This window comes from Lolium rigidum, chromosome 5, assembly GCF_022539505.1.
Source record: "Lolium rigidum isolate FL_2022 chromosome 5, APGP_CSIRO_Lrig_0.1, whole genome shotgun sequence".
Taxonomy (NCBI): domain Eukaryota; kingdom Viridiplantae; phylum Streptophyta; class Magnoliopsida; order Poales; family Poaceae; genus Lolium; species Lolium rigidum.
In genome coordinates, this window is record NC_061512.1 from 66668728 (window position 1) to 66688112 (window position 19385).

Here is a 19385-nt window from a genome sequence, read left to right on the forward strand (position 1 = left end):
TGGCGGAGGCCTCGCCGCTAGCTCCGGCCTCAGAGCCGGAAGCCTTGGCGCGGGGACGCTTTGTAGGTCGAGGGGCCGCCTTGCGGGGTGCTTGTTCCTCTTCCTCCTCGTCGTCATCCGGAGCCTCCTCCGCCGTGTCGTCGGTGACGGGGACGCGAAGAATGGTGCGAAAGTTTTCCTCCGCCAAAGTGTTGAGCTGGAAGGAAGATGAATAAAAGTTAAGTTAAACATCCAAAAACTTGTGAAGTTTGAAGCAGCGAAAAGAACAAAGCTTACCGGAGGACACTGGTCGTTCGTGTAAATGTCTTTGGATAGTTCCGGGACCTGTTGGCCCCTCGGAATCTTCACCAACGTCTTGATCCTTCTCTTCAGAGAGTCGGCCGGAAGATCGTGGCGGGTAACCCGGAGAAGATCATCCGCCCCGGTATAAGCGCACATCAGGCGCGCGTTGTAGCGTAGAGGCTGGATTCTTCGGGAGAACCAGCTAAGTGTGAGCTGGGCTCCGGTCAGTCCGTCGTGGACTAGCCAGGAGATTCTCCGCGCAGCCTTCTCCAGGATCGGGGTGCGGGCGAGCGAAGGGACGAAGCTCCAGCTTGCAAGTTCTTCCGGAGGTTCGTTGACGAACTGAGGCAGACCCTCATGGACCTTCGGAACTGAGGCATTCTTCTCATAGAACCATCCGGCGTTCCAGTACCGGACGGATTCGTGCGAGTCGTGGGGAGGGTACATGCGGCTAGGGCGGAGCATAAACGTCATGCTTCCGCAGTTCACCATTGCTTTGTCCTTGGTTTCTTTCTTCACCCGGAAAAAGAATTGCCACAACTTGACATCTGGCCGGATCCCAAGATGTCCTTCGCAGAGAGTCACGAAGTTGGACAAGAGAAGGTATGAATTTGGGCAGATGTTGTGGGGCTGGAGCCCGTAGGTGTTGAGGATAGAGAGAAAAAACTCCGAACAGGGAAGTGAAAGTCCGCGTTCCACCCAAGCCTTGGTCATAACTATTTCTCCGGCTTACGGCTTGGGGACGTCGGAATCACGAGTGAAACTCCAATGTGAGGAGATCATTCCTTCGTTACGGAGCTCCCTAAGCTCCACGTCGGTAGTTTCGCAAGGCCACCATTGACCCCGTTCTCCTTCGCGGATCCGGGCCTTGGACGCCTTCTTGTTTTCCGCCTCCTGCACCTTTGCTGCCATCCGAGCTTGCCCCTCGAGTTCTTCTTGGAGCTCTTGGAGGGAAGGGATCCGGCACTGGAGCGGTCGTTGGAAGATGCGGAAAAAGGTTGAGCTAGTCGATGTCGGAAATATATGGTGGCGGGAATGATATGGGATCCGGGCATATGGGTTCTATTTGGTTGGGATCCGGGCTACTCGGAGAGCTACCGGTACAATGCGACGATTCGAGTGGCATGCTTCCGGCTGCACCCATACAAAGTATTTGAGTACCCGGATCACTAAGGCTATCTTCTACACTAAGTTATCTTCTACAAGGCCGGCGTACTTACCGCTAATGGCGCGGTGGCTCGACGGAGCTCCGGCGAAGATGAGGTCGCCGAACTTGAAGGAAATCGTCCCGCGTGACCACGAATCGGCGGCGGAGCGGAATTTCTCGTTCAAACGTGGGAATCTTGGCACGAGGGGAGCCTTGGTTTGGCGGCGCGCGGGGTTCACCGTGGCAAAGCTCGCCGGAGTCGAGATCTGACGGGCGGCGCGGCGCGAGGAGGAAGACGAGGTGGTAAGGAGAGGTGAAAGAATGGATTTTTTACCGGTCCGCGGGGTATTTATAGGCCACACGCGGAGATTCGGGATCCGGATCCGACGGTGGAAACTGAACGGTCACGCCGTTAGATGGATGACACGTGTTTAGGTCAACTGCGGTAAAACGACGTGGAGGTGACTAGACCATGCACTCCCGAAAATTCCGGCTGAAGATTTGCATCTGCGAAAATTTAGCGCGGGAAATGAGGAAGTTGTGCGCGGGAAATGAGGAACTTCCGTTGTTAAGTTTGATCTAAAGGTAAAAGATTTTCGGAACTGTTTGAGTCTTTTAAAAGATTCCGGGTAATTCCGTGAGGATAAGTTGGCTCTCGTTCGAGCAGGGAGTAACCCGGAAATGTTCTTTGGAACGTCGATGGATGAAGTCCCGCGGGATGGGAGCATTTTCCGGCTATAAGTTAGGAAAAAGAAGAAAATGCAAAGTTGGAGCTCTTCAAGTTTCTCCGCGTTACCAACGTTGGCCGAAGATTGTGATGGATCGGCAAGGCGGAAACTGCAGGCGAAACTCGGAGAACTCTGGGGGCTACTGTTGTGGGTATACTTCATGGGTGTACCATCGACAGTGCCTAGATCCGGCAAGCCCGGGTGGCCCACAGATGGTGATGAGGCATGTGGCCCATCGGGCGGCCCGATTCTTGTTGATCATGAAGGAAGAAGTCCAGCCCGGGATCGGTAGGCCGGATCCGTACCGACATTAGGAGTAACCGGATCCATGGAGCCCATGAGGAACCGGATCCGTACGACGTATGGAAGGCGGATCCGTGACGTGCACGGCAAGATATTGTACCGTAGTTAGGCTATCTGTAATCCGGCTAGGACTCTCCATGTAAACCCTAGATCCGTGCGCCTATATAGGCCGGATCCTGGGAGCCCTAGAGGCACAACCTCAACTCATTGTAACAACGCGAAAGCGCCCAGATAATTCCGGACAAGCGGCGGTAGGCCCTGTCATCGTGCGGGTGTTCCGAAGCTGGGTAACTCGCGTACCACCGTCCCGTGTGCACTCCGCCCTATGGCCCCTACTTCTTCTCCCCCTCGTGAGGATCCCTCCTCCGGGGTACCGTCGATTAGGCAACGACCGACATGAAAACTATGCAAGTTTGCGAAGTGTCATGATTCAATCATATTCTTTAGATGAGCAAATAGTATCCACCATCACATCTCACTCATTTATTTCTATGTTGGAGATGCGAGGGAAGTCTCCGTTCCACAGCAAAATATCTCAATAATATATGCCATGTAGAAGCTAACCTAAAGGAATTGAATTTGTATTGGTGTGAAATGCAGTACTTTGATTCAACGGTTATGTGCACAACACCCTCTTTAGGGACCAATCATCAGAGAAAAAAAGGAGCTATATTGCACATAGAAATCCCAAGTTCATTGCCATCCTATAGACTGTAAAATATCCCAGTAACTTCGAAGGAGAACTATCATATGAAGATCCCAGCAACTTCAGAATACTTCATGGCAGTATAGTAACTGAAAAAAAAACATGGCCTCTTAATAGACTGTACCACATCAGTCTTTCTTTCAAAAATATAAACGCATTTTTGCTCTAATATTCTGCAAATAAGATTATCGTTCTTGAGATGTGAAAATGAGATCTATGAATCATAAATTTTGATCTAATTAATGAAACCTATGCTTTTGTACATGGACAACGCACAATACTTAAATCATAGAGTTCCGTAAAAAAATCAAATTATAGAGGTCTCTGGTTTGTAAGCAGGACTATGTGAACAATCAATTGTTGACTATAATCTACATGCCACCAGCACGTGACACAGAAATCATGAGGAATGGTGCGCAAATCAATCACGGATGATCAAGGTCCATATGAAATTAGTATGCGCGCAATTCTATCGTCCAAGGTTATGTCATGGGCGGATGCACAGAAAATCACTTTACCTGATTCGGAAGAGACTCATGCAAGATAGATCCAAGTTTTGGCCAGAGTGCCCTAGTCAAAACTTCACAACATTGGGGATGAGAAATATTTTCCACTTGGGCATGGCTAGATTGCCGCAGTCCAAACTCAAGAGACGTCGGGATGAAGAAATATTGGCTTCTGCTCGCCCGCATGTCAGTGAAGCAAATCAATCTAAACCAAAACCCTCACCATATACCAGATTAGTTTCAGGTTATACTCGTTTAGCATCGAACAACATCAGAAGGAAGAAATAACACATCAACATATCAGATAAATATTGCAGATAGAGGCAAGCGAATGAAATGGGAGAAGACCGAAGATAAGTTTGCTGCAGACACACACAACCTTTGGCAACCTCTTGCCGCATATACATCTCCACTTCTGACAGTAGTATGAGTTATCAATTTATAAAATGAAAGTGACATGTGTATATTTTTCACATTGAATGTACATTACTTTATGTAACAAATAAACAAAGGATTAGCATGTCGAATATAATTGAAGCACAAGTTCGCTAATTTGGTCAATAAGACTTTAGTGCGCAGCTTCTAATCCATAGCATAAATAGAAGCAGTCAACATTGATAAAAATGAGTTGCATCCATTCTAATCAAGCCATACCCAATTGCACAGAGTATCAGACTAATTGGTGGAAAGTACATAGAGCGTTGCTTTGCAAGGAAGCTTTATCCATTAATTACTAAGATAACCATAGTTTTCTTCTACTCACATATAAGATAATCGTAATTAGAAAGAGATAGCATACCTAGTTCTTTATCACAAATGACCAGAGAGCTCGAGTTTACTCGAAGACATGGGCGATATTTTCTGCACAATGTAGATAAGGGGATGTGGCAATGACCATCCGCAGAGCCTGGCTATACTAAGATGATAAGATATGGAGTCTGGATACCTCGACTGGCAGCCCAGGTAATGCGTACATTCCATTGAGAATGAAATACTGAAATACTCAGTATCATTAAGCTGACCAAACACTCATAGAACTTAACTGAAAGAGGAGAATATATAAAAGTATCTTTTGAGTAAAGCAACATAATGCAGGTAATCTATGTTTATTTCCCGCCAGTAAATGCAAGTCTGCGAATTCAAATGCACATGCACCAAGAACTGAAAAAGTCATCATCGAAGATATCACTTATCCAATGGTGGCCGCAAGACAGAACCAGAAAGCAAAAGCGCAGCACTATTGAAATTCCACCAGGAAGCAAGGCATTAATAAGTTCTTCCAAGTAAGAAATAAAGGCAACTTGAATAGTCGGGCTGGTTCAAAGAAGTATGCTTTTAAAATTTGTGCTTCATAGGATTCAATGGGTGTCCAAATAGCATCCTAATTGGTGCACAAATAGTAAGATCTGGGCAGTCAGACAAACAACAGTATACCAAGTGGACTAATGAGTGGAAGATGGTCTCCTCCAATTTCCAATTATTGTTTCAGTATGTTCACATCTACAAAGTAGAAGGCAGAGAAATAGTCTAGCAGTTTTTCTTAAAACGCATCAATCTAGTACTGCTATCAAGGTTGTTTGCAACCATATGTTCACATGGAAACAACATTGAAGAATCCACAAGAACCTGAGCAGATGACAGCAATCGATGAAACCATAAATAGCAAACAGAGAAGACACTAACAAAGAACCAAAGAAGGGATGGATAGTCGTAGTGCAAAGACTATGCCATGGCGCTGCACCTCTCCCTTTTCCCCCATATTGCACATGCTCTTTCTGAATCAGCTCCCATCTGACAGCCACGCTCCTGCAGTTTAGAACCACTCGTGAGCATCTACTTTTGCCTGACAGAGATGGAGAGGAGGTGAGACGCATAGTAGAGAAAGGGGCTGGGATGAATCGACCAAGATCGGTCATCGAAGGGAGGAAGCTGAAACGGAGAATTACATACCTGCGCACCGAATCGGCCACCGGTTGTTGCTAGCCTCCTCCCTCTGATGTTGAGCAGGGTGCGTGCTCCCGGGCTCGCCTGATCCCACGCTGAACTATTCCCGCACTGCTGGCCGCAGGCAATACGCAACACCACATCGGCCTCCTCCGTCGCGTCGCCTTGGTGGCCGGCGCCCCATCCTCGGCCTCCTCGCGCGGCTCTGATGCGGTGGTGGTGGGCTGGTGACCGGAGACGATGAGGATGCAGCCATGGAGAAGCTCCCCACAGGAGACTGGCGGCTACGTTACCCGCCAGGCAGCGATCCGCCGCGGGGCAAACCGGCGCCGCCGGCCATCCGTTGGTGATGAACGGCGAAGAGAAGGAAGTTTGTGCATGTGCCTCGGAGACGGCGATGCCGCCGGAGGCCATTCTCGAGGAGAAGCACGGGGCGGCCAGCGGATCAGGCGGGGACCTGCCGGGACTGCGCTCTGGCCACACGGCGCACGTGGTGGCCGCGTCTGGGATGAAGAGGAGACCAGGGCAGCGGTGAGGATGGACAAATCGGGAGGAGAGGGAAAGGTTCTAGAAAGAAGCTACCTGTCTGATAATCCATTGAACCACTGCTTTGACTGTCTGGCTCCTTCAAGCTACATCCTCACACCGAAGAGACCAAAAGTAATGCAAGAAAAGTAAATTTAGAAACTCCCACAAAATTGCAAAAGAGCACCCAAACGTACACAGGTATGAGGCAGAAACCAAAACACCATACGTGTCCGCATCACGTTAATCCCAAAAGAAAATCGGAAATTTGAGAAAAAAGATGTTTGTTACGGAATAATATAGTAGTTATAACTTTTGGGTATTGGTAGCCAAACTGCCCTTGAGATGCTGTAAGAGACAATTTCCTTGGGAGTACAATAAGTGCTCGTATTATTTACTCCATGTTGAGCTAAAGCAGCTGAACATGCTGTCTAACTGCTGGGATTAGTCACAGCGGCCTCAGCTTGATGTTGGTCGAGATCTAATCGCCTTCCCCGTTCCTGCATAAATTAAGCATAGCCTTTACTTCCAAACCATAAGGCAGGGAGGGCCGGCGCATTCCTGATTGAGTTGCACCTAGTCTTCAATTCCTTTCCCCTCTGCGTGATAAATCTGGGCTGAGATAGAGATATACTCTCGTGGTTGCCGCAAACCAGTCGCTGCCTCCACTTGCTGAAGGTAAGAAACTAAGAACCATCCCTTGAATGTAACGGTGCTCCAAATTTCTCTCCATTTTGCTGTTTTATTATGTGCGGATAGCGCGCGCCGAATGGTAGTGTAGTTAGTATATCTTCTTCCACATGGTTTGATACGGGAAGAGCTCATTCTTATCCCTTTCTTCTCTCTCCTACCTACAGTACCTAAGAGAACCTCCGAGAAAACCGGGCCGAGCCAAGGCCTCTCTCGCCGGCGATGCCGGCCGAGGAGGGCTGAGGCGAGGCGCCGGTGCCCTTAGTGTGTATATTAGGTGTAGTTGTTGGCCGTGTGCCAGTAGTCGGCTCTATGCCGGGAGGAACTCGCCGGTCTCTGGCCAGATCCGGTGGTTGCTGTTGGTTACTTTCTCCACTCTCTTGGTAATCACCAGCTACTCCATCAATAAGGTCTACCTGGGATTGCTGCTCCGGTGGTGGTTGTTGTTCTCTCCTTTGGCCGGCCGTGGCGGCGAGGGAAGGAGAGGATTCAGTGATGTGCTGTTACCTCGAGCTAGTAACTTGACGGATTTATCTTCTCCGGTGCTTCTGCACGGCGCCGGCTGGCCGTTCCTGCATCAATCTGGCAAGCTCCTCCGGTGGGAGGTTGCTAGTGTTGTTGCTACGGATGGGAGCTCCTTCAATAAGTGCAAGGTTCATTTCCGCTTCTGGTTTTGTATGTCTGTCGTGGTTCTGCTCCTACTGGCCGGCCGTGGTGGCGGGGAAAAGGAGTGTGCTGCGTCGGCGTTCTGCAGAACTTCGAACTGGTGTCTTCATCGCCTTTCTGGTGCTCCTCGAGCTGTCTTCTTCCTCTCGGCCGGCCATGGTGGCGAGGGAGAGGATGACGTCGGCTCTGTGCAGGCTGGTTTGCGGCGATGTGCTCGGGAGCTTCTGGAGTTTTTGCTCCTTGTGGCGGTCCCCAAGCGACGGCGAGGCTTCGCCGCTGCTATCCCCGGTCAGAGGGCTGATCCCGCCTTGCTCAGCAGTGTCGTCTGCTCGAGCTCCGTCTTCCTCCATAGGAGGATCATCTTCAGCCTCGACGCGCCTTCTCAAGCTCGTGCTCAGCCAAGTGGTCGAGTCCCCGGTCTGGGCAGGAGCGGCTGCGTCAGGAAGCTGCTCAACGCCGGCGAGAAGCAAGTATTGGATCGCTTTTTTGCGACCACTTCAGGGTGTTCCATGTTAATCTGCAGGACCTCGTTGTAGTTTCCTTTTTCTTCCAGGTCCTGTTAGTAATTGTTCACCCACCGCCGACAAAATAAAACTCCAGGCCCTTCTGGGCCTTATCTGTTAAAAAAAAAATGATTTGATACGGCGGCATGGACCTCCTTCCATCGTGAGCGTGGGTGCTGCCGCCTGAGCCAAACTGGTGGCTTGGAGAGCATGGCGCTGTAAGTCAGGCTGCAAGTGGGCCGTGACGCGGGAGCCCGCAGATGCGCTGCATAATCCCACGATAGTTTAGCAGGACACCGTGGCAGTCCGCAAAGCACTGGTTGCACTAATGCGGTGCCCGCACTGGCCCTCATAGCGTTGCTCGCGTTCCTCCGCGTATGACGTTTTGTGGCGCAGGCTTTGCGGCGCTGTGGTTGTGCCGCGCCAACTTGCAGCCTTATTACAGGCTGTAAGACGCCACTCCGAACATCCGCCGCCATATTTTTTCGTTCGTTTATATTCAAGAATTGAAGGATTGATCGAGCATGCTGTTCTAATCATATCGGATTGCTCTCAATTATTCAGGGAGGTTGAATGGCATACAGCGAGGAACTTGATGACAGACCATGGGAAGAGGTGGCGCTTATCAACACCTATGCCTTGTTCATTGGTTACATAACTATGGCTATCAAGGGTCTAGGTTTCCTTATACTTACATGGACCACCGTCGTACTTCTTGGTGGCTTCATCACCGGGCTCAGAACGACAGACTTTTGGTGTATCACGTTTATTACCCTTGTACAGACAGCCGGGTAAATCTTTTTTCGTTTTGATCCTTGCAACTTTAATATACTTTACTTCTTTCTTTTTTAGGTTGTTTCTTTTTAATACTTGCATCTTTAATATACTTTACTTCTTACTACTTCCGTAGGCGTTTCATAGGAAATAAATATCTTATAACAATTTCGACTTTAGCTTCATCTGTTGTACTCCCTTCATCTAAGAGCATCTCCACCGGCGCGTCCTAAGTAGCCGCCGACAGCATTATATGAGACGTTCCGGCAAGTGGTTTTCAGCTTAGGGAAGGCCATTCCACACTGACACACCTTGTGCGTTGGTTCCCAATTTTTATTTGATCAAATTATAACATTTTGCATAGTTTAAACAATTCAAATAATACTTTTACAGTGCTAAAACACACAAATTATTTCAAACAAATTATTTCACACAAATAGTTCAAATAAATAAATTAAATTATTCAGACCATAATAAAAATAAATTGCAATTAATCATGCGGCGTTTTCTCTCCGCACCCACAAATGTTCAACTAGATCATTCTATAGTTGACTATAAACACCAACATCTTGGATTTATTCATGCATCCGGAGGAAAGCACCAAATTGGACCGGCTCAACCTCACCAAGAGGTCCCTGAAAATCAAATGGATGGTCATCATCCGCTGGTGCGTCGCTCTCACTCTCAATGATCATGTTGTGCATGATCACACAATCATTAATCGCCTCTCAGATCTAAGACTCCGATCAGGTGAGAGCAGGGTACCGAACAATGGCAAAACGCTGCTGGAGCACGCCAAATGCCCGCTCTACATCCTTGCGACATGGTTCTTGGCATGTAGCAAAATAAGATTTCTAATCCAAAGCAGGACCTAGAATGGTCTTTGCAAATATAGCATATTGTGGATAGATACCATCAGCTAGATAGCACCCATTGTTATATGTGTGGCTGTTGATATCAAAGTTGACCGACAAAGCATGTCCCTCGGCTAGCCTTGCAAACACCGAAGAGCGTTGCAACACGTCGATGTCGTTGTGAGTTCATACATGCAGAAGAAAAGCGTGCCAAATCCAGATGTCATAGTTACTTAGTGCCTCAGGTATGACACTTCACTCTCCGGTGTGCCCCTTGTACAACCCTTGCCAAGCAAATGGGCAATTCTTCTAACCTAGTGCAAGCACTCAATACTCCCCAGCATCCCAAGAAAAGCTCATGCTGTATTTTGTGCCAGGATCTTTGAGTTGTATCTTTTTCACTTGGTGCCCTCAAATAGTATTGAGTGCTTGGCCTGTAAAACTGCAACCACTGCCCTGTAAAACTTGTAGAAAGTCTCGAAGCATGTCAACTTAGCCATGCGCAGATAGTCATCGGCTACATTTGGGGGAGCTCCGTATGCAAGATAGTGCATAGCAGCCATGCACTTCTGAACTAATTCTAACCCCCACAAGCCGGTTCATTCTTTTTTGCACATGAATTATGTGTAATACTCTGTGATGCCGAACACAATCTTTATGAACAACTACTTGTTCATCTAAAATCAGCGCCGAAAATCTTTTGGCGTATGTGTTGTGTTGTCGTCGAATTATTCGGAGTCAAGCAACAGTGTTCCAGCTTGCCGATGCCGGCCTTGTTTAGCGCCTTCCCAACCCTCGAACCGCCACGACGAGGCACGCTGATGGCAAGAAGGGGCTGGCAAAGGCGGAGAAGGTTGGCCAGCATCAGCAACTGTTGTTGCCGCATAGCGGTGGCATTGGCTTCTTCCTGCATGAACAATTGCTCTGTCATCTCATTGTCGTTGTCCATCGCTGCAATTCACCGAACACCTTGTGGATGGTGGGCGCCGGGGGAGATGCCGATGTCGATGATAGGTTCGGCAACCAGGCAGTGCGAGATGGCGGAGGCGTCGACGTTGGCTACGGCGGCGGTTTCTGGGTGGGGCAGGCAAAGGTCAGGCCCAGGGGAGGAGACAACGATGATGCTTTGGAGGGATGGGAGGCGGATCGCGAGGGGCGGAAAGGGTGGAGAGGGTGGAGAATGGGCAGGTTTGGCTGCCAAGAGGGTCCCGCGGAGCAAAATCCTACATGGATGAGAGTGATGGAGACGCCAACTCGGTCCTTCCGTGTAGGGGTCAACACGGGCTGCGAGCGATTTTATTGGGCTTGGAAACACACCGTCTATTTTGGAGGGTGCTGGTGTGAGCCCAAAAATAAGGCCGGCTCCCAAATCGCTATTGGGGTCGCTATGGGACGCACATGTGGAGATGCTTTAAGAATACAAGGTCACTTTACTTTTCATGCATACTTTAATTAATAACATACTCAACCAAATATGAGTTACATGTCATTCAAAACTATATCAGGACGACGTGGGCTTAGCCCAGTGGTTGGGGTCGCAGTGGCGCACCCTAACGACCAGAGTTCGATTCCTGTCTGTGACGAATTTCTGAAATTGTCATGCCAAGTCCTGCTTCTACTATATCAATAGTGTTCTAGTTCCTCCTAGACACTGTTTCATATTTTTTTCATTCAAAACTATATCATCGGATATACATTTCAATGAAATTTTCAAAGGTACTCCCTACATATTGGTTTATTAGGCTGAAACGTGGTTTCAAAAAATATGTTTAACCATAAATTTGGTCAACAAAAATATAAATTATACGTCACAATAATTGTACCATTGGATTCACAACAAAAGATGAATTATATGTCACAAAAATATACCATGTCTTAAACAATGTGTCAGTATAATAAACCGGTCCAGAGGAGGTGTATTTATTTTGGATCACATATAGCTTAAATAATTTATCAAAGTTTAACACATAAAACTACCGTGGCCTTGACAAAGAGAGTACTGCTCACTCTATTAAAAATAAGTGACTCAATTTTTTCTAGATACGGATGTATATGAGGGACCAATTTTGCATACTTGCTTGTATACACGAAAAACACATCTAGATGCAACCGTATCTAAATAAAGTTGAGTTACTTATATTTAGACCAAGGGAGTGTCATCTGTTTTATACTAGAGCCACCACGTTAATCCACATCATTCAAATTATTTCAGTAGTTAGATCTAAAATTAGTGGCTATAATTTAACAAAAGATTATTAGTTATGTATATGTGTAGGTTCTTTTGACACGACTTGTATGTGGAGTGGAAGAGCTTGTTGTATTTCTCAAAAAATCAATATCGGTACTTTTCTTTCCTTCTCCCTTTCCTATCATGTAATTCCAAAATGAATTGGTCCGTACTTTTCTTTATTCATCTCTTTTCTTGCTGGCAGGCAAAAAAGATGTCACGTTCCAACTAATACGTTTCTTTTCTTTGCTGGTCATACTTTTTTTTCTTTCCTTTGCCAATTGATTTTTTTCCTACCTAAATTTTGCTCACAAATTTTGGTTGGTCAAAGTTCTTACTCGCATCATATGTGCGAGTAATAACTTTGACCCCAACCTAAAATTGTACGCTAATGATTATTGTATCCTCTGTCAAAACACACACGTATTGTTTGTAAGTAATATTAGCTTAATACTAGAACCATCGGTGATGTAAGATCAACATGCAATGTAATTTACATTGATAAATTTTCTTGATGAACTTAAATGAAATTAATTCATCATAGTTAATAGTTAGTCCAAATTAAACAGTTACAGTTATTACGTTGGTCGGTCTTCCTTGCTCACAATTACTTATGTAGTTTCAAAATGTGAAACATTGTAGACTTGAACTGTCTTCATAGTGAAATTTTGACCATTATTTGTATACTAATATGATACTTAAATTAAGAAGAAAAAACTAACACCATTTTATTAATATTATTTTACTTTTCGGCGGATGCATTAACGTGTTTATATGTCGGTAATTAAAGTTAGAGAAGTATGAACACAATTTTTTTAATAATATCATCTGTTTCTATAAAATAATTTTCTATCTACGTTTTAAAATCTTCGCATGTTATCTCCACTTCAATTCATGATTTATACACAATCTTTGATTTGATCGAATGATTGGAATGATTTGTGCTCTTGTGTTGGCTGCTTTGATGTTTCATTGGAATTTCTAGTATATATCGCCTATTTATGGTCTTATGTTGATTGTATTGTACAATAGATCATGTCGATAATTTCTATAGGCTGCATACATTCATGTGGTAACATGTAGTTCTTTTTAAAGAATGATCAATGTGCCATGATCTAGCTTAAACTAAGAGAAATAGACAATCAAGTTCTTGTGATTTTTTGGATAAATATTCAAAGAGTATGATATGTCATCCTTCCGCGAAAAGTTTTGGTAAACCTTTATCTCTCTTTTATTTATTATAGATTAGTTTTTCTTATTTTTGTATACTTGACCATGCAGATGCATAGATCTATACATTAATATACATATTGATCATTTCTACGGAATTATTCCCTACATTCAGAAGTAAGTGTCGTAGATTTATCTAAATTCGTATGTATAAAGTGCCTTCCTAACCACCTAACCACATGTTGGTTCCCTTTCTAGCTGGTTTTTTAGCTAGCTATGTATCATTTTTTTCTTGTATATATGGACTCAGGAGGTAGCTAGGTAGCCTAAGTTTTTTAGGGAACAGACTCGGCCAGTTAGCTAGCTAGTACCGTATGGGATCACCGTGTATTGAGTGGATTTTCTTATTTCCTTCCATTTGTTTGGGTCGGTCGTACGTGCAAGTTAGAAAAAAAATCAATTGAATACAATAGATTGATCGTTCAGCAAAGGAAAAGAAAAAAAACATGACCAACAAACAAAAGAAATATTGGGATTGGTTGGAACGTGACATCTTTCTTGCCTGCCACCGAGGAAAGAGATATATAAAGTAAAGTACAGACCAGTTTAGTTTGGACAATTACACACAAGAAAATAGATAAGGAAAGAAAAGTACCAATCCTTTTTTATGAGAAATACAAGTCGTATTGTCAAAATGACCAGCACTTCTTCTCAATATATAAGTCGTGTTGTCAAAAGGACCTACACAGTTACGTAATTAATAATCTTTTCTTAAATCACAACCATTAATTTTAGATCTAACTACTAATGTAATTTAGAAGATGTGGAATAACATGATGGCTCTGTTAAACATCTGTGTATATATAATATAAGAGTAATACTACACCTACTGGCAGGCTTTACGGAAATCTCTTACGGACCTAGAACGTGGGATAGCACGCAGGGGTGGAACTACAAACCACTCCCGGTTTTTCAGCAAGGGATAAAATTTCACCCAACCATTTTTGGCCGTTTGTCCGTTCCGTAAGTCTAGGATTATTGATAATATAATATAATAGATAAATTTTTAGATTTTGTCTATTTGTGAAATTTGGAAACCTATGAAGCCGGTTGATGGCTTTTCGTTAATTCAAAACCAAACATTTTGAGCCTTCTATGTAAAAAACATCATGCAAACAAAACATGCACTTATCTCTAGCATTATCACATTTTGAGCCTTCTATCTACAAAATATCCTGCAAATCAGGCATGCACTTATCTCTAGCAGTATTATGGCCCGCTAATGTTGGGGAACTAGTGTTTTTATTTTTCTTGGCGAATATGTTCAGTGCTTTCTTTAGTATGTGTCTTGTCACTTATGTTGTCCATATCTACAACAGGATATTCAATCCACAGCGAGGGATCATCACCAAGAAATTAGAATATATAGTGAAGTCAGCCATCGGCTCTATTTTTGGTGTTTTTTTTGGCATAATTGGCCGTTTCGACCAGTATAGCACGACCTGCAATTCGCTTATTGGTCTTGCAAGTGTCTTGGTAGCAAGCGTTTCCGTAGTGGTTCAGACGCTGGTCTTGACCATACTAATATGCCCTCTGGCAGCTACATACATGTTTGGGCTGTTGATCTCGACGGGGATATCGATATGGCGTCTGGTGAAACATGATTACGGTAGCAACTCGGTTACAGAGGCAAACCTGAAACCGGCGATGGACACCTTGTACTACCTTGCATTGCTCCAAGGGGCTCTCTTCTGCTATAGGTTCTTCTTTGGTTTCACCAAGAAAGGGCTGGCTAAGGTTGTGATGGGAAAATGCAATGATAACGAGGACCTTGAAATAGCTTTGTTATACTTGGATGAAACAAGGGCCGGGTGCGAGAAGGACCCTTTGTTCGAGAGAAAACGAAACCTCATCACACATGCTGTAGACTTGATCGGTTCCAAGTCCCATGATGATTGTGTTTCCGGGGTAAAGATGTTGTACACATCAATATGCGTGCGGGAGGGGGGATTGAAGTACGCAAGACTCAAGGGCAACAATGAATTGTGTCATGACGGATGGAAAGCGATCATTGGGCGGCACATGATGATGAAAAATCTGATCATATCAACCTCCTCTTCATTCGTACTCCAGAAACTTTTGCAGACGTTGGATCCCTGGGGCGCATTTGACAGAGAGACGAGGAACCAGGGCGCGGTGATACTGGGACAGCTTGCTCTGGACATCCAATTGGAGCAATTCCCCGGGGTGATTCAGTACATTTGCACTCTGATCGGCAGTTTCGAGGAATACCGTCTAATCGAGCCATACCATAGAAACCGGCTGCGGCGCAAATATGACCAAAACTGGGATCGACAAGCCAGTCGCCTGCCGTCACCGGGCAACGATGCCAGTAGTCTTCGGGAGGCCTACGAGAAGCTGGTGCTGACAGGCTTGTGCATCCTCCGAAAGCTGGCAACCCACGAGAAGAACTGTAGAATCATGAGCAAGACCCCAGGTCTGCTACCAAGGATCATGGCGCCTGTCACCTCCGACATGACCCATGCATTTGATGGTGGGGCATGGTCCGCTAGAGTAGTACAGGGGTCACTGCAGATCATGTTACTGCTCGTGGCTGCTCCTGGGAAGACTGGGGCCAAGTTTCGTCGAGAAATCTCGAGCAACAAAGAAGCAATTAGCACCATGGAGAGGATTCTCAACTGTTCCTGCTGTCATATAGATCTGCAGAAGCGAGCCATGGGGATTCTCATACATTTATACATGGACACAATGAGCAGGAAAACTTACCCTAAGATGTTGGTAGACAACTTCAGTGATGATACCAAGGACAGATCCATCAGAAAGTTGGCAGGTGAAGCACTGGCAAAGTTATGTATCCAAGACGGAAGCATTTCTAGTATTATCGTACAGGTGAACAGCGATGGTGTTGGTAGCCTCATCAAGATACTACTTCTAGATGATGCTGAGAACAAGTCATGCAGGATAAGAGCAGCTCAAATCCTGGAGCAAATGTGTATTCATCACACACAACGTGGTGAGTCTCTCAGTAAACTTAAGAAAGACATGATAGACACAATGCCCAAGGTAATCCGCGTGATTTTTGTTCTAATCATCGACAGCATATATGTGGTGAATATCCTACCTTTGATTATTATGTCCTCTTGAAGCTCAAACTGTTCCTATCGTTTCAGGTGCTTTCACAGATCCTTTGCAAAGATAAAACACATGCACTAACAGAAGCAACCCATATTGAATTCCCAGAAAAAGAAGTTGATATTGAAAACCAATGTGATAATCCACAAGACAATGCCCTGGAGGAAACCTCTTCCATTCGTCCTCAAAACAAGAAGCATGGAGGTAGGGTGGAGGTGGAGATGGTGGTGGATGAATTGGATAATGACGAGGAGGAGGAACTCCACGCACCCTTGCTATCCCTCTGTGTGACAATATGCGACACATTCATAAGTGCTGATCAAGATTTGTCCTCTCAGTTTGGTGCATTTAGCCTTCCAAAGAAGGTCAAGGAAATGGTAGCAGAAAACAACGTTCCAACAGCCCCTTGCCTGAGACTGATGAAGCTTGCCTGTAAGATGGTCATATCAATGATGAAACACAGGGGCAGCTACAAAAAAGAAGACCTGGAGAGCTTGAAAGAAGCATTATCCAGTGCTTCTGAAGGCATGTCTTTTCTTGACATCTCCATGGTTTTTGCCAGCGAAGATGATGGCCCAGCAAAGACAATGAAGCCTGTCAAGAGTCTCGGTTCCCTCGTGAAGGAAGCTAAGGAAAGTGTCGAAGCATACTTCAAGGCACAAGAATCTGGAAATATAGAGCCATTTACTTCCACCGACGGGTGACCCTGATTCATCTCCAGCCGCGTCCCCAAAACAACCCCTAAACGCGCCTCCAAGATTTTAAAATAATGCATGTACTTTTTTTATTTTTATTTTAATAGATGGAAGAAATTTGTAGGTACGGTGAAGACTTCAAAAAATATATATGAACTAATTTTCAAAGGGGTGCAGTATAAACAAATTACGTATAAAAACTTCGAAAAAATGACTAATTTTTTAACTACTTCTTTGATGGCCCCGCCTCGTCGTCCTCATGGTGGCGTTTCCTGCTTGTCACATCTTTCGAAGAGTCGGTGTCGTTCGACGCGTCGGAGGAACTTGTGTCCCCCTCGTCATCGACGGTGCTCGCTGGCTGGGCCTTCGCTTTCGTCTCCACCTCCGTCTTTGCCCGGGCCCTTGCCTCCTTCTTTGCCGCCGCCGCCTCCTTAGCCTCTTCCTCCTCCTCGTCGGCCTCCCAATCCTCCTCCTGGCTGTCCGTCAGCGGGGAACTAGAGCTGCTAGGCGTTGCAACTCTGTCCCACCAATGACGTCATCCAGGCGGTTTCCCCTCGTTGTCGATGTCCGATGGCAAAGAGAGGTTGCTCATTGTGAGAGGGGAGAGGAGAGATAAATGGCGTCGGCCGGTTGTAGATCAAAGCGCATACGTATGGGTCTTATTGAACGCGGATGAATGGCGGCACATATATCGAAGAGAGCTGCGGTTGCTCTTCCGAGGAGTTCGCGTTCCATTCCGGTAGTTCGTGCGTCGACGCGGTTGCCACTGCGTCGGTTTCCCTTCCCGGCAACTGCACCATCGCTAGGTAGGTGGCGATTGAGCGTCCGTTCGTGAGTCGCTGACGCGTTGGTCCCGCCACTCCTCGCCTCACTTTTCGTTACGTCCGGCTCGCCCGGAGCATTCCCTGTGGAGCGGGGACAGATTGGGGCGCCGGACACCGTATTAGGCCGCGCCGGATGGAAAAGGTCTTTGGGACACGCGGCTGGAAACAAAATTTTGTCTGACGCGTCTTAAATACCTTTGAGGGCCGCTTTGGGGCGGCTGGAGATGCTCTTAAGACTCACCTGATAAAATCTTTACTCTATTATCTATCCATTGTGTGTTCGCTCCTAGGTGTATCACCTCATTGAAAATTTCTTTGTGTGTGCCTCGAGGATGCTCTGTATTTCTTTCTGTGTTTGTGTGTAAACTCAAATATGTTGACTGTTGTGAGTGTATCTCTGGAACCAGCGTGTAAACGCTACTCCTTGATCGTAACAGTTGTGAAAAGTCAATTATTTTTCCTGGTTTATACATTGCAGGTTGGGAATTAGCTTGACTACCTCCTGTGCTCGCAGGCATTTTGGCTATAGATTTGTGGAAAAAACAGTGACTCACTCAAGTGGAAAACCATGCAGTGAGGAACCATGAGCTACAGCAATTAACATCTTGCTTACACAGTAAGTAAAATAAAACGGTACATGTTTTCGATGCCTTGGTGTTTTATTGCCTTGATTCTTGATCCAACTATTAACATGTGAATACAAGAAAATTCTCAACAAGAATTAATAATTACCAAAAAGGTTAGTGTCCCAGACCAGCTCAATATAGCTCTATCTATCTATACCTAATAATAAAGTAAGAAGCGTTTCCGCGGTTTGGTCCGTTTCAAACCGTTTCGTCCGTCGTCTGTCCTCCGTCGCACCATGGAGATCGAGAGTTTGGCTGAAACGCGCCGTACGACATGAGTTTGGCTGGAAACCGATCAATTCTATCCTCAAATAATAACTGACCAAACGCGGACAGACTGGGGCGGGCAGAATCCGGCTAGAACGCGAACGATACGTACTGTCCCATATAACCTCGATTCTCTTGGCTGCCACGGGAGATCGATCAAACACCCGGCCAGAGAAACGTTTTACTGATCAGGCCCGGCCCCGATAGACCGCGTGGCGCAAAACGGCAGGCGACGGCCGACACTTTCCGTGGAGCGGCCTGGACACCGTCCAAGACGACTTCCCACGCTGGGCGACGCGATGTGGTCGACATGAGGCGCAGCTGGGCGTGCTCTCGCGTGGAGGAGCGGCAGGGGTTTGCGGCTGCTGCCAGCTAGAGGAAGGTGGCGGTGTGGAGGAGTTCTGGCGACCACTCGGGGCTTGCTCACCGTGATCTAGGAGAGAGCTTACCGGCGTGGCAGGAGCTACGCTGCCACCACCACGACCAGATCTGGGCAGCACCGACACATGTTGAGGGTCCAGAGCGCCTGGTGGCCGATTCACGATGACGGAAGGGGAGGGGCAGGCACGCAGAAGAGGATCCGGCGAGGGACCCAGTATTTTCGAAATTCTCTGTTGCTATTCCATGGGGAGCTCCTCGCTAGCCTCCCGATAGATGGATGAAGGTGTTCAGACGGCGTTGGCTGCCAAAGACGCCTCCTAGAGTCCTAGATTCTCGTGATTAACAATATCTTGGTCGCAAGCCGGTCGTCCGCTGTTGAGTGAGTCTGACAAAATACTCTTAATTTCAACCAGA

At 46.2% G+C, this 19385-nt stretch overlaps 1 protein-coding gene and 1 long non-coding RNA gene across 5 annotated transcripts; one reads left to right on the forward strand and one right to left on the reverse strand.

Annotated features, from left to right (window-relative positions):
• Positions 1-3095: 3095 nt before the first annotated feature.
• LOC124658436 lies at positions 3096-4666 on the reverse strand. Its single transcript, XR_006989193.1, has 3 exons — positions 4619-4666; positions 4472-4533; positions 3096-3844 (listed from the first exon to the last, which is right to left on the reverse strand). It is a non-coding gene; the product is annotated as an uncharacterized LOC124658436 (long non-coding RNA).
• Positions 4667-6624: 1958 nt separating this feature from the next.
• On the forward strand, positions 6625-17041 carry LOC124652210. Of its 4 annotated transcripts, none has more exons than XM_047191230.1 (5): positions 6625-6819; positions 8565-8791; positions 13137-13202; positions 14405-16109; positions 16217-17041. In XM_047191230.1, exons 2-5 carry the CDS (start codon positions 8574-8576, stop codon positions 16880-16882), a joined length of 2655 nt encoding a protein of 884 aa, XP_047047186.1. In that variant the 5' UTR covers positions 6625-6819; positions 8565-8573; the 3' UTR covers positions 16883-17041. The 4 variants fall into 4 exon arrangements, with proteins under 4 accessions (XP_047047186.1, XP_047047185.1, XP_047047184.1 ...); XM_047191229.1 differs by lacking the exon at positions 6625-6819 and adding an exon at positions 7104-7214; XM_047191228.1 differs by lacking the exon at positions 6625-6819 and adding an exon at positions 7372-7484.
• Positions 17042-19385: the final 2344 nt, after the last annotated feature.

Bases quoted from the DNA above. Each gene is read 5' to 3' on its own strand.
- LOC124652210 (XM_047191230.1), top strand. From the start codon at position 8,574: ATGGCATACAGCGAGGAACTTGATGACAGACCATGGGAAGAGGTGGCG. The intron at 13,203-14,404 runs GTAAGTGTCGTA...TATCTACAACAG, and splicing joins ATTATTCCCTACATTCAGAA to GATATTCAATCCACAGCGAG. The intron at 16,110-16,216 runs GTAATCCGCGTG...CTATCGTTTCAG, and splicing joins TGATAGACACAATGCCCAAG to GTGCTTTCACAGATCCTTTG.